Source organism: Salvelinus alpinus, chromosome 23 (genome assembly GCF_045679555.1).
Source record: "Salvelinus alpinus chromosome 23, SLU_Salpinus.1, whole genome shotgun sequence".
Taxonomy (NCBI): domain Eukaryota; kingdom Metazoa; phylum Chordata; class Actinopteri; order Salmoniformes; family Salmonidae; genus Salvelinus; species Salvelinus alpinus.
Window position 1 is genome coordinate 48,287,149 of NC_092108.1, and position 18,531 is coordinate 48,305,679.

At 40.6% G+C, this 18,531-nt stretch overlaps 1 protein-coding gene across 8 annotated transcripts in view; it reads right to left on the bottom strand.

Annotated features, from left to right (window-relative positions):
- Nucleotides 1-688: 688 nt before the first annotated feature.
- Nucleotides 689-18,531, bottom strand: part of amph (amphiphysin) — a 127,748-nt gene continuing 109,905 nt past the window's right edge. For 5 of the 8 annotated variants that reach the window (XM_071362611.1, XM_071362609.1, XM_071362608.1 and 2 more), the window contains 4 exons: nucleotides 17,347-17,400; nucleotides 3,004-3,192; nucleotides 2,446-2,547; nucleotides 689-2,004 (listed from right to left, as the gene is read on the bottom strand). In XM_071362611.1, the coding sequence (XP_071218712.1) occupies nucleotides 1,900-2,004; nucleotides 2,446-2,547; nucleotides 3,004-3,192; nucleotides 17,347-17,400 (450 nt within the window). In that variant the 3' untranslated portion in view covers nucleotides 689-1,899. The remainder of the gene's footprint in view (nucleotides 2,005-2,445; nucleotides 2,548-3,003; nucleotides 3,193-17,346; nucleotides 17,401-18,531) is intronic. The other 3 variants (XM_071362612.1, XM_071362610.1, XM_071362607.1) reach the window with 1 other exon arrangement.

Genomic DNA, 18,531 nt, shown 5'->3' on the forward strand with positions numbered 1-18,531 from the left:
AAGCTGATCTAGTATTGAAGCTGATCTGTCCTTAGTTGATCATTTTCAGCCTTAAGCTGAACATGTTATTACTTCAACTTTATATCGAAGGAGTGCCTTTGATTTTTGACGGGCTGCTCATGAGCAGGTCAGTGCGACACAACATTGCCATAACATCACCTACACAGCGTGATCGGGAATATCTATTGGAGAAGCCGTTTCTGGAACTCTTCATTTACAGTATGTAGGCTCTTTGATTTGGTATTGTCTGACTCTCGCAAGTGCAGTAAATTGAATGTCGTTGACCCTGCCACACTGTGCAACTCACAAGTTCCTGTTTTTCATTAACAACAAAAATCGTATTTGGATATTTTTCTTTGAAAAAATACTAGTTGAATATTGGAATGTATTTGGAAATACACTTGGAAAGTATTGACATGTATTTTCAGATACAAGTGTATTTCCAGATACAAATATTTAAATACTCCATGCATTTGTACCCCGGTCTGTTTGGTCCTCCAGGGTATTTGGAAACAAGTTTTTGAAAATAGTTTCAAATAGTATTTAGAGGAAATGATTAGAAAAATAATTTCAAATACTTCAAATAGAAGTAGTTGATTTGGCCAGAGAATAAGTATTTAAAGTACAAATACTTAAATACGCATGTATTTGAACCAGATGTTTAAATAATTCCCAATCAACGAGGAGCTGTAACATATTAACTATTCTTTATTCACCTTTAGATAAATAATCACAGATATGTATATCACAAAAAAAGGTTATACAGTGAGGGCTAACTGTACGAAAACAGGAGTGACGTCATATTCATTGCTATACTGAACAGTTGGACTATTGTGACCCTACAGTATATAAACCAATTACATAGATTGCATATCTGATTTCTCTCCCAGCACCTTCCCAGTGATCTTAGACTTTAAAAATATAAAGTTAAATAAATACAATTTATCATAACATTTCATTCACAAATAAATAACTTCATATGTCTTTCCACTGGTTGACTTGGTTTCTTGTATATATGTAATTGCAGATATAAGGTATAAGGATATACACATTAACGTTTTATGTTGGGGAGCTACAGTGTTCTTTTTTTACTTTGAGAAAGCTGCATCTGCCAGTTCCTGGATCTCAGCTTCATCACTAACATCATTTTTCATGCTGGAAACGCATCGGACGTCCCATTCCAATGCTCAGAATTTCAACGTCAATTATGTTGTTGTTCGGGCAAGAGCACAGCATGTCTTGTCAATGAACAATGTCAACACTGAGTACTCCCCAAAAAAAGAATCACTACAGCTGCACCACATACAGCCATGACACTACAAGAGAACACTAACAATGATGCAAGGTAACATTTATGGCTGAAATGTCAGAAAGAAAACACTTAAAGTAACACTTAAGAACAGTTAGATAGATCATAGCACTACAGATTCTTCGAAATTCCGCTGCAGAGCAACAAAATCAATACAATACACTTGGTGCAGAGAAGGTAAGGTAACTTTTTTTTTTTTTTCAGGAGGAATTTCTCATTTTAGTTTATCCTTGAAACAGATATGGATTTACATGTGGAGATCAAGGGATTTACATGTGGAGGTCACCACACTTCCAACAAAGCACACATCAATTCGCTGCTGCTTAAAGGTTAACAAACAAAAAAAGGGTAGACCATACTATCGCATCATGCTCATGTTATTTTTCGTTATGCTCCGAGCAGGTACTAGTGTTTATCCACACTTGGTTTGTTTTTTGTTGATTGTTTGTGTCATTTCCTCTATTAGTGACGGCCTTGGTCTGTCTTGCAGACAAGGTCACAGACGGGTTAGCAGACGATCGGCTAGACATTGTCTGGAGAACACAGGCCCCTTCACCTCCCCCACGACTCTTTTCTCCGGGCTCAGATGGTTACTCCAAGCGCTGTGTGAAGTTTTCTGGGAAGAGTCCTTTGTGGGCACTGGCCCCAAGGTGCGACCATTCGCTTTCCTTGATACCTGTAAGCCAACCCGCATCCTGGAAAACATAGAGAAAGTGAGGCAAGGGGTGAATTTGATTGGCCATGGATATGCCTGTGTACTAGGCTGGTAGCTAACATAAAGCTAATCTACTCTATTTGTGTATGTGTTAGGTAGACAAGGACCCAGCTCTATTTTGGTCCTTTTACTTCTGCAAAAGCCTATCCTTTCAGTGTTCACAGATCTATGAGGCATAAGCAATATGGTTATGGCTCCACCAAGTGGATCATCTGGCATATTGTTACATGGAATCAGGTCACTGTACTGGGATGCTGTGTTTGTTTTTTTACTTACCAATGATCTGAGATCCACTCTATTTTATACCATATTTATGATATTCTATGGACGTGAAGTGCTCAGTATTTGTACAGGGTTAATATAGAGGTTTTAGAATTTTAAAGCTGATTTAATACAGTGTGAATACAGAGTTTTTCCTCACCTGATCCTCTGCTGTAGCCGTGGGAACAACCAGAACCACGTCACCTTTCTTCAGCTCCAGCTCGTCTGAGTTTGCAGCTTCAAAGTCATGCAGAGTCTCCACCTACAGGATAGGAGTTCATAATACAGCATGAGAGCGTGTGTGTGTGTGTGTGTGTGCATCCAAGTGTGTGTTGATAACGGTATACAACAAAATACAGTTATTCTATTTTGAGTGTTGCCAGTTTCACACTATAGGGCCAAACCTAGCAAAGCCCAGCTGTATTGGGCAAGCCTGGTTATGAATCCACCACAGTCACTGGAAAGACCAACTGAAAAGAAAATATCCTACCTAGCCAGCACAGTACAATTCGGGTCAGCCTTATAGTGTGAATCAGGGAGCTCTTGTGGGTGTTTGTGTGTGTGCGTGTGTGTGAGAGGGCAAGAGTGAGAGGGAGACTGACACAAAAAAGGAGTATAGTGGGATAGAGTGTGTGTGTGTGTGTGTGTGTGTGTGTGTGTGTGTGTGTGTGTGTGTGTGTGTGTGTGTGTGTGTGTGTGTGTGTGGACCAGGGAAAACCTTGTAAAGGAAGCCAGGAGGGAGTCCTGGTGGGCTGTCAGAGGTGGTGATTTCTTTGGCCGCCTGGGTGTCCGGGGTCACTCCGTTGTCGCTGATGGTCGTAGGGGAAATGTCAATAATGTCGCGGTCATCGTCACCTTCGTTGCTGGAGGCTGGCTCAATCACCACTGAGGGAATAGGCATCTTCTCCTGGTGAGGAAAGAAACCCGTTAACGAGACACAATAACACACACAAGTCCACAAATTTATACATGCTAAAACATAGGCATAGGCAGTGAACATATTCTTCAAGAAATAAATAGAATGATTATCACACTACAGTTCCACATAGTTTCCAAACTTGGTTTCATTGGATTAATATGTTGACATTTCAGTGTCTATTTTCATGAATACCGTCCATGTTTACATCAATGGCTATAGTACATCCCAATAGTTCTAAAAAAGCTTCCTTTCCTTCTCTCTTTTCCTTCATGACCACTAATCAAAAACAACATGTGTAAACAACATGGTGGCAACCAGACCTCGAAGGTCATCAAGGAAAGGCGATGAGGGATCAGTGGACATGACCAAGAGAAATACTGGGTCCCAATTATATTTTTTCATTGTATACTGACATACCGGTAAGATATTTACAGTTTGCACCAACATTTTGTAGCATATTCACTTTTAAAAACATAATATGCAAAGGGAGTGGAGCTGTCCAAGGCAGCTAACAATAAGATAAAATAGGGGTGGGTAAGTTCACAACCGTGATGATGACCACCAAAAAGTCAACAGCCCTAACGACAAGCAGTATTCCAGTCATCAGCGGATGTTCTCATCCTGTACAATGGTGCCGGAGGTGATGGCTGCTGTTTTAAGGCCCCCTAACCAATTGTACTATTGTGTGTGTTTTTTCGCGTTATTTGTAACTTACTTTTTTGTACATAATGTTTCTGCCACCGTCTCTTATGACCGAAAAGAGCTTCTAGACATCAGGACAGCAATCACTCACCTCGTACTGGAAGAAGATTTTTTCTTTAACGAGTCGGACGCAAAGGATTTACTTCAGACACCCGACAAGGCCCTCATCCCCGTCATTCGCAGTAGAAAGAGACAGAGACATTGGGACGTAGGTCGGGGTGCTTTCTAAAGATCTGATGGCGACTGGGTAATCTGCCTTCACCATTGGTCCTATTAGCCAACGTACAATCATTGGATAATAAAATAGACGAACTACGATCACGTATATCCTACCAACGGGACATTAAAAACGGTAATATCTTATGTTTCACCGATTCGTGGCTGAACGACAACATGAAAAACACACAGCTGGTGAGTTTTACGCTGCATCGGCAGGATAGAACAGGGGCCTCTGGTAAGACAAGGGGTGACGGTCTTTGTATATTTGTAAAGAACAGCTGGTGCACAAAATCTAATAGCAGGGAATTCTCTAGGTTTTACTCGCCTGAGTTAGACTATTTCATGATAAGCTGTAGACCACACTATTTACCAAGAGAGTTTACATCTACAGTTGAAGTCGGAAGTTTACATACACGTTAGCCAAATACATTTAAACTCAGTTTTTCACAATTCCTGACATTTAATCGTAGTAAATATTCCCTGTTTTAGGTCAGTTAGGATCACCACTTTATTTTAAGAATGTGAAATGTCGGAATAATAGTAGAAAGAATGAATTATTTCAGTTTTTATTTCTTTCATCACATTCCCAGTGGGTCAGAAGTTTACATACACTCAATTAGTATCTGGTAGCATTGCCTTTAAATTGTTTAATTGGGTCAAACGTTTTGGGTAGCCTTCCACAACCTTCCCACAATAAGTTGGGTGAATTTTGGCCCATTCCTCCTGAAAGAGCTTGTGTAACTGAGTCAGGCTTGTAGGCCTCCTTGCTCGCACATGCTTTTTCAGTTCTGCCCACTAATTTTCTCTAGGATTGAGTTCAGGGCTTTGTGATGGCCACTCCAATACCTTAACTTTGTTGTCCTTAAGCCATTTTGCCACAACTTTGGAAGTATGCTTGGGGTCATTGTCCATTTGGAAGACCCATTTAACTTCCTGACTGATGTCTTGAGATGTTGCTACAATATATCCACATAATTTTCCTGCCTCATGATGCCATCTATTTTGTGAAGTGCACCAGTCCGTTTTACTGTGGATATAGATACTTTTTTACCTGTTCCCTCCAGCATTTTTACAAGGTCCTTTGCTGTTGTTCTGGGATTGATTTGCACTTTTCGCACCAAAGTAAGTTCATCTCAAGAAGACAGAACGCGTCTCCTTCCCGAGCGGTATGACGGCTGTGTGGTCCCATGGTGTTTATACTTGCGTACTATTGTTTGTACAGGTGAACGTGGTACTTTCAGGCGTTTGGAAATTGCTCCCAAGGATGAACCAGACTTGAGGTCTACAATTTCTTTTTCGAGGTCTTGGCTAATTTCTTTTGATTTTCCCATGATGTCAAGCAAAGAGGCACTGAGTTTAAAGGTCGGCCTTGAAATACATCCACAGGTACACCTCCAATTGACTCAAATGATGCCAATTAGCGTATCAGAAGCTTCTAAAGCCATTACATCATTTTCTGGAATTTCCCAAGCTGTTTAAAGGCACAGTCAACTTAGTGTATATAAACTTCTGACCCACTGGAATTGTGATACAGTTATAAGTGAAATAATCTGTCTGTAAACAATTGTTGGAAAAATTACTTGTCATGCACAAAGTAGATGTCCTATCCGACTTGCCAAAACTATAGCTTGTTAACAAGAAATGTGGGGAGTGGTTGAAAAACGAGTTTTAATGACTCCATCCTAACTGTATGTAAACATCCGACTTCAACTGTATATTCTTCGTAGCTGTCTATTTACCACCACAAACCGATGCTGGCACTAAGACCGGACACAATGTGCTGTATACGGAAAACGCTCATCCAAAAGCGGCACCCCTAGTGGCCGGGGACTTTATTGCAGGGAAACTTAAATCCGTTTTACCAAATTTCTATCAGCATGTTAAATGTGCAACCAGAGGGAGAAAACTCTAGATCACCTTTACTCCACACACAGAGATAAGTACAAAGCTCTCTCTCGCCCTCCATTTGGCAAATCTGACCATCATTCTAGCCTCCTGATTACTGCTTACAAGCAAACACTAAAGCAGGAAGCACCAGTGACTTGGTCAATAAAAAAAGTGGTCAGCTGAAGCAGATGCTAAGCTACAGGACTGTTTTGCTAGCACAGACTGGAATATGTTCCGGGATTGTTCCGATGGCATTGAGGAGTACATCACATCAGGCACTGGCTTCATCAATAAGTGCATCAATGACATCGTCCCCACAGTGACTGTACGTACATATCCCAACCAGAAGCCATGGATTACAGGCAACATCCGTACTGAGCTAAAGGGTAGAGCTGCCGCTTTCAAGGAGCTTTTAAGAAATCCCGCTATGCCCTCCGACGAACCATCAAATGGGCAAAGCGCCAATCCAGGACTAAGATTGAATCATACTACACCGGCTCCGATGCTCATCGGATGCGGCAGGGCTTGCAGACTATTACAGACTACAAAGGGAAGCACAGCCGTGAGCTGCCCACTGACATAAGCCTACCTACTTCTATGCTCACTTCAAGGCAAGCAACACTGAAACATGCATGAGAGCACCAGCTGTTCCTGACGACTGTGTGATCATGCTCTCCATAGCCGATGTGAGTAAGACCTTTAAACAGGTCAACATTCACAGGGCCAGACGGTTTACGCAGGGCCAGACGGATTACGTGTACTCCGAGCATACACTGACCAACTGGCAAGTGTCTTCACTGACATTTTCAACCTGTCCCTGACTGAGTCTGTAATACCAACATGTTTCAAGCAGACCACTATAGACCCTGTGCCCAAGAACACTAAGGTAACCTGCCAAAATGACTACCGACCCATAGCACTCACGTCTTTAGCCATGAAATGCTTTAAAAGGCTGGTCATGGCTCACATCAACACCATTATCCCAGAAACCCTAGACCCACTCCAATTTGCATACCGCCCCAACAGATCCACAGATGATGCAATATCCATTGCACTCCACATTGCCCTTTCTCACCTGGACAAAAGGGACACCTATGTGAGCATGATATTCAATGACTACAGCTCAGCGTTCAACACCATAGTGCCCTCAAAGCTCATCAATAAGTTAACGACCCTGGGACTGAACACCCCCCTCTGCAACTGGATCCTGGACTTCCTGGCGGGTCGCCCCCAGGTGGTAAGGGTAAGTAACAACACATTCGCCACACTGATCCTCAACATGGGGGCCCCTCGGGTGCGTGCTCTGTCCCCTCCTGTTCACTCATGACTGCATGGCTCGGCACGACTCCAACACCATCTTTAAGTTTTCCGATGACACAACAATGGTAGGCCTGATCACCGACAACGTTGAGACAGCCAATAGGGAGGAGGTCAGAGACCTGGCAGTATGGTGTCAGGATAACAACCTCTCCCTCAACGTGATCAAGACAAAGGAGATGATTGTGGACTACAGGAAAAAGAGGACCGAGCACACCCCCATTCTCATCGACGGGGCTGTAATGGAGCAGGTTGAGAGCTTCAAGTTCCTTGCTGTCTACATCACCAACAAACTATCATGGTCCAAACACACCAAGACAGTCGTGAAGAGTGCACGACAAAGCCTATTGCCCCTCAGGAGACTGAACAGATTTGGCATGGGTTCTCAGATCCTCAAAAATGTCTACAGCTGCACCAGAGAGCATCCTGACTGTTTGCATCACTTCCTGGTATGGCAACTGCTCGGCCTCCGACCGCAAGGCACTACAGAGGGTAGTGCGAACGGCCCAGTACATCACTGGGGCCAAGGTTCCTGCCATCCAGGATCTCTATACCAGGCGGTGTCAGAGGAAGGCCCTACAAATTGTCAAAGACTCCAGCCCTAGTCATAGACTGTTGTCTCTGCTACCACACGGCAAGCGGTTCCGGAGTGCCAAGTCTAGAACCAAAAGGTTTCTTAACAGCTTCTACCCCCAAGACATAACACTCCTGAACAGCTAATCAAATGATTACCCAGACTATTTGCATTGTGCCCCCCCCCCCCTCTTTACTCTGCTGCTTCTCTCTGTTTATGATCTATGCATAGTCACTTTAACTCTACCTACATGTACATATTTCCTCAATTATCTCGACTAACCGGTGTCCCCGCACATTGACTCTGTACCGGCACCCCTGTATATAGCCTCGCTACTGTTATTTTACGACTGCTCTTTAATTAATTGTAATTATTATAATTATTTTTTCTTATCTATTTTTTACTTAACATTATTTTTCTTAAAACTGCATTGTTGGTTAAGGGCTTGTAAGTAAGCATTTCACTGTAAGGTTAGGTTTTAACTACACCTGTTGTAATCGGCGCATGTGACAAATACAATTATTTGATTTGATTTAGTCAATGAGTCAGAGCATCTCAGCGCATGAGGACAAATGAGTTTGCTCTTATTCTTATACCGTTGAAAATATGGGGGATTATTCATTTACAATTAAGTCATTTAGCAGACGCTCTTATCCAGAGCGACTTACAAATTGGTGCATTCACCTTATGATATCCAGTGGAACAACCACTTTACAATAGTGCATCTAACTCTTTTAAGGGGGAGGGGGGGGGTTAGAAGGATTACTTTATCCTATCCTAGGTATTCCTTAAAGAGGTGGGGTTTCAGGTGTCTCCGGAAGGTGGTGATTGACTCCGCTGACCTGGCGTCGTGAGGGAGTTTGTTCCACCATTGGGGTGCCAGAGCAGCGAATAGTTTTGACTGGGCTGAGCGGGAACTGTACTTCCTCAGAGGTAGGGAGGCGAGCAGGCCAGAGGTGGATGAACGCAGTGCCCTTGTTTGGGTGTAGGGCCTGATCAGAGCCTGAAGGTACGGAGGTGCCGTTCCCCTCACAGCTCCGTAGGCAAGCACCATGGTCTTGTAGCGGATGCGAGCTTCAACTGGAAGCCAGTGGAGAGAGCGGAGGAGCGGGGTGACGTGAGAGAACTTGGGAAGGTTATTCCCAAGGGAATAACCTTGGGAAGGTAACCTTGGGAAGGTTATTCCTTTCTATGGTATTCAGAAAAGAGGCATTTATAAAGGTGGGAATAGATTCCCACTCAAATGGAATTAGATTGTCATCGATCTGTATGGCATTTGATAGAAAATGTAATTTCCAACAAATACAGTATGGAAGCGATCACCACAAATGAATACACAGTAAAAAATACAAAAAATACAAAAAATAAACAAATAAACAATAAGGTGACAACATTATTTTACAGTTCATAATGTGAGAAGTTTGGGAGATTTTTGGGGTATTTTCTCTACTGCTCAAAGACTACTTGAAACTAGGCAAGTTATGTACATCTGTCTCCTAATCATTCATACCATTTATAGGTCTGTACATAAGACCGTCCGATCACAATATTGATTTGAATCCAAAAAGTCTGGACGTTACATTTTCCCCGTGCCAGAGGAAGTGTAGCAGTAGCTGGGGTCAAATGTAACACCTAAAAAAAATAAATCAAATAAACTCACTTAACTTAAAAAACATTTGAGTTCATGAATTATCATATCATAGACATACAGTATGTAATGATTTTTCAATAAATATAAGTATTTTTATGTACGTAACCAATGTTTACCGTAACAACCCCATTCGGTTACGCTCAAAACATCTCGAATAGTCTGATGTTGCACAGATCATATCCGTTTTAAATTCTTTGGCACTCTACAGGACCCCAAGGCTATTTTATGTTAGTATTTGTATAAATAATACCATCTTAAAGTTAAAATCACTTTCAACATTTGGCTGCTTGCATTACAATTGCACCCCAACCCTAGCAGCCATGAAAAAACATTATGTGCCTTGCAAGAGACACTAATAGTGACACTTGTCAGTGTTAAGCCAACATATTGTGATGAAAATTATGGTAGTTTGAATTCTTGGACATTAATGCCCAGGACAGTAAAAAAATATATACAGGTAGTGGAAAAAACTACTTTCACCCCTAAAAACCTATGGGCAAATGTTAAAACAAGCAAATAGTGAGATATTTGACTGAACAATTTCGAGCAGGGAGAGAACTTAAATTGGCATATACTGAGTGAGTTTCAACACACTAGCTTGTTTCTGTTTGAAAAAATTCAATGTGTTACAATTGGCCAATGTTACAATTGCCCCTGGTCTCCCCTACTAGCAGCACTGCAAAAGATAGTGTAACCACCAGAAAACAACACAATATATAAATACAAAATATATACGGCAAAACAGCACTATTCAATACAAAACAATATATGAACATAAAATCTATAGAGCATAGACAGGTTGGTTGTTTAGCAACAAAACCGCCGCGTGCGCAACTATAGGGCAAAACAGACGGGGTTGGCTTAGGTTATTGACAACTTGTAAACTATATTTCGTCTCCAATGTTATTGTTGGTTAGCTAGCTAATGAATTTTAGCCATATTAGCATAGACGTGACATCAGTCAAGACACCTCAAAACAAGACATGGTATCAAGAACAAGATACAACTAGCTGAAAAGAGCCACCTACAATTCCCCACGTGGCTGCTTCTTGTCATAGTTGCTATCTCGCCATCCAGAATCACAACATACAGACTTCTGCCCCATTGAAGCGTACACATCGTTTCCGTGACGTTGCCAGCTAACCCGTCTATAACAACACCGAAAACATAATTGTATCAGAACTGCTCTTTGACTTTTGAATTTAAGGGTTAAAGTTATAAGTGATGATAACAATGTATGTATGAACAAACAGGATCTGGAAAAATTACACAAGGTTTATTTATTTATTTCAAACATTGTAATCTACTATCTGCCCAAATCATCATCTCCCACTGGGCACAGATGCCATTTTAACGTCTACTCCATGTTGGTTCAATGTCATTTCATTGAAATGACATGGAAACAACGTTGATCCAAGCAGTGTTTGCCCAGTGGGCTAGGTCTTTGATGGTGCTACTGGTGTAACACCCACACTTGTAAACCTACTTGCTACTGTTTGTTTCAAGTCAAGTGATGTGGAAAGTAGGCTTTTGATAGAAAATATTAACAGCAAAAAGCTTGTTTTCAATATGTGAAAACAGTATCCTATAAAGGAGATCCATTTTGGGGACAAGTCTGATACCAAGCTTGTAGATGATATATTCATAATGTTGAGCATTGTGCAGCAATCCGGATACCATGCTGCTGCTACAAGGCAACATTTCCATCATTCAGTAACACTTTACCTAAACCCAAATTATATAAACAGGTACTTTTGTTGCGAAACAAATTTAAAGAACAGTACATCTCACAGATCAGGTAGCGGAAATCAGATGCCACAACTTTTTGCGACGTTCGCTTTGTCATGTCTGCAGTATGGCACAGAAAGTCATCATTATGATCACATTATGTAGGCAGATTCAAATAAAGTGTTAGCAATAATGCTAGGTGATAGCGCTGGTATCAGATACATCACCACGATGAGGATAACGGGGATGCAACTTTCAGTAGTCAGTTTGTTACCAGAGTGTCTTCCCGAGGAGAACCTTTAGCATCCACAGGTGCCTACAGTTCAGACAAAGAGATGTTATTGATGCAGACCAACCACCATAAGGCTACGGATCAAACAAGAGTTAAGACAAGTGCCTGTTCTCCATTACAAAGTACAATGTCTGTTCTTCACCGAATAGTTATCCATCTGAACGCTCAGTAAAGTTGCAACCTCCTACATAAGAAAACGACGAATAACTTTCAAAGATTTTGTCATGGCGGTGTTAAGGCAGCATTCACAAGAAATGTGAGTTATAATTGTTGCAGTTGTTTGTGGTTCAGCAACAATTAATGACAGTTCACAATACTAAATGGGAAGCAATTACGTAACGTCTACCGTGGAATGGGGGGCAATACAAAAGCAAAGTGATTTTGTAAAAAAAAAAAATCTGAATAGTTAAACACCCACACCAGTAGAAATACACTTTTTCGAGCTGAGAGACGATGGCCAGAGCTTACCCAGGATGTTGCACATCGATTTAAGTCAGTAAGTCGTCAATGTATGATATATTTGGGCTTGAAGTGCCTAATCCGAATGTGTGACTTCACATGTTTCCATGAGATTTACGTGCCTTTTCCTATGTATAAAATTGTTCAGCCTGTGTGCAGTGTGGTTAAGGTTAGCTGTGTGGTTAAGGTTAGGGTTAAAATATGATTTTAAGAGGAGAAAATTTAGAAATAGACTAGGTTTATGACCCTAACTAGTCCTTTTTTTCTGGCAAATTATCATAATCCATTGCCACTCCTGTTTTCCATATCTTCAATTTAGGCCTACTAGAGAGTGTGTGCCCTCGGGCCTGGGGGGAAGCAAAAGTAATTCCGCTACCTAAGAATAGCAAAGTCCCCTTCACTGATTCAAATAGCCGACCAATCAGCCTGTTACCAACTCTTAGTAAACTTTTAGAAATGTTTTTGTTTGACCATATACAATGCTATTTTACAGTAAATAAATAGACCCCAAAAAATCAGCACGCTTGTAGGGAAGGAGATTTAACGAGCACAGCCCTTACACAAATGACGGATGATTGGCTGGGAGAAATTGATGATAAAAATATTGTGGGGGCTGTTTTGTTAGACTTCAGTGCGGCTTTTGACATTATCGATCATATTCTGCTGCTGGAAAAACGTATGTTTTACACCCCCTGCTATATTGTGGATAAAGAGTTACCTGTCTAACATAACACAGAGGGTATTCTTTAATGGAAGCCTCTCCAACATAATACATGTAGAATCAGGAAATCCCCAGGGCAGCTGTCTAGGCCCCTTACTTTTTTCAATCTTTACTAACATGCCACTGGCTGAGTAAAGCCAGTGTGTTTATGTATGCGGATGATTCAACACTATACAACTACTACAGCGACTGAAATGACTGCAGCACTTAACAAAGAGCTACAGTTAGTTTCAGAATAGGTGGCAAGGAATAAGTTAGTCCTAAATATTTCAAAAACTAAAAGCATTGTATTTGGAACAAATCATTCACTAAACCCTAAACGAAATAAATATTGTAATGAATAATGTGGAAAATTAGCAAGTTGAGATGACTACACTGCTTGTAGTAACCCTGGATTGTAAACTGACCATATTATCACCACCTTCCGGAGACACCTGAAACCCCACCTCTTTAAGGAATACCTAGGATAGGATAAAGTAATCCTTCTAACCCCCCCCTCCCCCTTAAAAGAGTTAGATGCACTATTGTAAAGTGGTTGTTCCACTGGATATCATAAGGTGAATGCACCAATTTGTAAGTGGCTCTGGATAAGAGCGTCTGCTAAATTTACATTTACATTTACATTTAAGTCATTTAGCAGACGCTCTTATCCAGAGCGACTTACAAATTGGAAAGTTCATACATATTCATCCTGGTCCCCCCGTGGGGAATGAACCCACAACCCTGGCGTTGCAAGCGCCATGCTCTACCAACTGAGCCACACGGGACCACGTGTGGTCCCGTGAATGACTTAAATGTAAAAATGTAAATGTAAATGTCATGGTCAACACATATTGATACAACAGTAGCTAAGATGGGGAGAAGTCTGTCCATAATAAAGCGCTGCTCTGCCTTCTTAACAAAACTATCAACCTGGCAGGTCCTACAGGCCTAGTTTTGTCACACATGGACCACTGTTCAGTCGTGTGGTCAGGTGCCACAAAGAGGGACTTAGCAAAATTGCAGATGGCTTAGAGAACAGGGCAACACAGCTGGCCCCTAAATGTACATGGAGAGCTATCATTAATGATATGCATGTCATTCTCTCACGGCTCAAAGTGGAGGAGAGATTGACTTCATCCATACTTGTTTTTGTAAGAGGTGTTGACAAGCTGAATGCACCGAGCTGTCTGTTACTAGCACACAGCTCAGACACCCATGCATACCCCACAAGACATGCCACCAGAGGTCTCTTCACAACCCCAAAGTCCAAAACAGACCATTGGAGGCGCACAGTACTACAAAGAGACATGACTACACGAAACTCTATTCCACATCAGGCAACTGATGCAAGCAGTAGAATCAGATTTTTTTTAAACGGATAAAAATACATCTTATGGAACAGCATGGACTGTGAAGAGACTCACAGATACAGACACACGCATGCTATCACACGCACTCTACACACACGTACATTGTAATATTGTTGTATGGTGGTATTGTAAATGTTTTATTGTAGATATATAGTGATGTAATAATGTTATATGATGTACTGTTTTATCTTTTGTTTTATGTGTAATGTAAGTGCCTTAATATGTTTGGACCCCAGGAAGAGTAGCTGCTGCCTTTGCACCAGCTAATGGGGATCCTTAATAAATACAAATTTGTCAAGTTTCACTTATATTTGAGCTAGTCTGAATAAAAAATAAAAAAAATTTTTTACACTGAACAAAAATACTATAACGCAACATGTAAAGTGTTGGTGTCATGTTTCATGAGCTGAAATAAAAGATCCCGGAAATGTTCCAAAAGCACAAAAAGCTTATTTCTCTAAAATGTTAAGCCAAAATGAGAGGTGTGGCATATCAAGAAGCTGATTAAACGGCATGATAATTACACAGGTGCACCTTGTGCTGGGGACAATAAAAGGCCACTCAAATGTGCAGTTTTATTACACAACACAATGCCACAGATGTTTGCAATTGACATGCTGACTGCAAGAATGTCCACCAGAGCTTTTGCCAGAGAATGTACCATAAGCTGCATCCAAAATCATTTTAGAGAAGTCCAACCGGCCTCACAACCGCAGACCACGTGTATGGCGTTGTGTGGGCGAGCTGTTTGCTGACGTCAACGTTGTGAACAGAGTGCCCTATGGTGGCGGTGTGGTTATGGTATGAGCAGGCATAAGCTACAGACAACGAACACTATGACATTTTATCGATGGCAATTTGAATGCACAGAGATACGGACCGTTGTCGTGTCATTCATCCGCCACCATCACCTCATGTTTCAACATAATAATGCACGGTCCCATGTCGCAGCATCTGTACACATTTCCTGGAAGCTGAACATGTCCCAGTTCTTTCATGGCCTGCATACTCACCAGACATGTCACCCATTGAGCATGTTTGGGATGCTCTGGATCAACGTGTACGACAGTGTGTTCCAGTTCCCGCCAATATCCAGGAACTTCACACAGCCATTGAAGAGGAGTGGGACAACATTCCACAGCCACAATCAACATCCTGATCAACTCTATACGAAGGAGGTGTGTTGCGCTGCATGAGGCAAATGGTGGTCACACCAGATACTGACTGGTTTTCTGATCCACGCCTCAATTATTATTTTTTTTTTTTAAAGGTATCTGTGACCAACAGATGCATATCTGTATTCCCAGTCATGTGAAATCAATAGATTAGGACGTAATTTATTTATTTCAATTGACTGATTTCTTTATATGAACTGAAACTTGAAATTGTTGCATGTTGAGTTTATATTTCTGTTCAGTATAAATGGTAAAATTGTGTGATATGATTGCATTTTAGATCCCCGGTCCCCCGTCGCCCCAAGATGAATGGTTTTGACCATTAACGTTTTAGGCTAATTCGTTTTGCTTGGCACGGTGCCGTGGGTGTGCAGGGTTTGTACATTTGCACATAACATATTATTAATCCTAAAGAGCAATCTCCAAACCGTTCAATAGTTAGGCTATCCATATTACCGGAGCTTATATTCTTTTTATTTCTATGGCTGATTTGCGGCCGCAATTTAGATAATGCATTGATATATAGTTGTACAATTTAGATAATGCATTGATATATAGTTGTACAATTTAGATAATGCATTGCTATATATTTGTACAATTTAGATAATGCATTGATATATAGTTGTACAATTTAGATAATGCATTGATATATAGTTGTACAATTTAGATAATGCATTGATATATAGTTGTACAATTTAGATAATGCATTGATATATAGCTAGCTAGCTTGCTGAAATGATAACAGAGAGAACAAACAATATAGCTATTTGGTCATGTCTGTGTGCAGTGGTGGGAAAAGTACCGAATTGTCATACTTGAGTAAAAGTATAGATACCTTAATAGAAACTTACTCAAGTAAAAGTGAAAGTCACCCAGTAAAATAGTACTGGAGTAAAAGTCTAAAAGTATTTGGTTTTAAATACCCTTAAGTATCAAAAGTAAATGTAATTGTTAAAATATACTTCAAAAGTAAAAGTATAAATCATTTCAAATTCCATATATTAAGCAAAGCAGACGGCACCATTTTCTTGTTTTTAAAATGTACGGATAGCCAGGGGCACACTCCAACACTCAGACATTATTTACAAATAAAGCATTTGTGTTTAGTGAGTCCGCCAAACCATAGGCAGTAGGGTTGACCACGTGTTCTCTTCATAAGTGCGTCAATTTCACCATTTCCCTGACCTGTTAAGCATTCAAAATCTAACGAGTACTTTGGGTTGTCAGGGAAAATGTATGGAGTAAAAAGTAAAAGTAAAAGTGAAGTAAAAGTAGTCAAAAATATAAAAAGTAAAGTACAGATACCCCCAAAAAAGACTTAAGTAGTACTTTAAAGTATTTTTACTTAAGTACTTTACACCACTGTCTGTGTGCAGTCCAAATATTAATGACGTTTAGAAACTGACTTGGTTTCACTGGAATGATCAAATGGCAAGAGTCAGACGAACGTCAACCCTCAACATTTCAACAGCTCGTATAGGCACAGTTTAGCTGAGAACTCTTGACCGGTAGGTTGGTATTCATATTATGAAATCATTATTATCACCTGTGCTAACTGAAAATTGTGCTCACAATAACTTTCATTAGCTGGCTAAGGTTAGCATGCTAGCTAGTTAAACTGCCAACTGTCAGTCAGTGACTTATTTGTTGTTATTTCTCTGCTACATGTGGAAATCACCACAACGTTCCCACCCTCAATTTCTGAATATGTATTAGCAGCCTGCGTCAGTTTTCGAGGTGGAACCTAAACAATAATTTCTGATCTAGGACAGGAATTACTCTAAATAAGTGCAGCAACTTCCTCTGAGGTGGGCCTTTACATTTGAATGCCTCATGCCCTTGTACTATGCTCTTAGAACATATACCTTGTAATATGAAAGTAAAGTATAACCACAAAAATCACTACTATTTTCTGGAGCTTATTTCAGGCTTAAGTGAATCAATGGACTTTCGGACAGGACCCAATAAGGTCCCAATTACTGAGCTGTGTTGAATAAGGCAAATGTGGGATCATGGATATTAGGGTTTTGGGAATGTGGGTTGGGAATCTTGGGATAATAATTACCGGAGTCTCCTCCACAGGGGACTCCTTCATTTCCTCCGGGGTCGGAACGGATTCCTACGTACAAAAGAGAGTTGATTCACAATCACAAGAACATCTGGGGGAAAAAAATATTTTCAAGCCTCGAGGATGGCCTCTCTCGACTCTCCAGATTTAGATTGGTTATTTCAAGTTATTTGTTATGTTTCATTTAATTTTGTGTACACCTATGTCACAGGTGGATAGCTCATAATAAATGGTTGGAATGGAATGGTATCAAACATGGAAAACATGTTTGACGTGTTCGATACCATTCCATTTATTCTGTTCCTGCCATTACTATGACCCTGTCCTCACCAATTAAGCTGCCACCAACCGCCTGTGACCTATTTGTTATACTTCTAAATCAATATAGCATTTTGATATTTCAACTCATATGTACAGTATATGAGAGTATATAACATTGTGGAATTTCAAGATTCAAAAGGTTGAGACTTCTGATGGCTGAAGATACATTTCCATTTCCCAAGGCATTGGTTCCTTTGCTATAGGGACCTGGGCCCTGCTTTATTTAAAGTGCATCTTATGAAGGCTTCATAAAGCCTTTATATAGGCTTCATAAACACTACATAGATGCTTCACAAATCATTTATAACCGTATATCATGCTCTATAATGATTTGTAATGTGGCATAACTGTGTGACGTAACTATCAATTTATGTTAGATTCTGGGATTTTAAAGCATGGAGCTTTATGTGGAATACATGGAACAGGGGTTTGGGGATATAGCCAAGCTCATATGAGACTGGGTGCTATTCACACAAACCCAGAATTTGGTGAATACTGTTGTCTGAAAAAAACATTATTTCCCCTGCCCCACAGGATGAGGCATTTAGTTAATGATGGAAAGTGACAATTTATGTCACACTATACATTGAGTGAAATTTCTACAGTATAAATGCTCATTTCGAATGGCACATGAAATCCAAGGTTTGTGGGATTATGGGTTTGTTTTAATAGCATCCTCTGTGTACTTTGGAGTGAGTCAGACCTCAATGTCATACCACTCTGTCCTGTATGACTCAACCTTAAAGCTTATATGAGACACTGTGTCAAATACAACTGAATGTTTAAGATTCTACAAAACATTGTAAAATATGACTTGAGGTTCAAACTCACGCAAGACACTCGGCCAAATATGATTTTAGC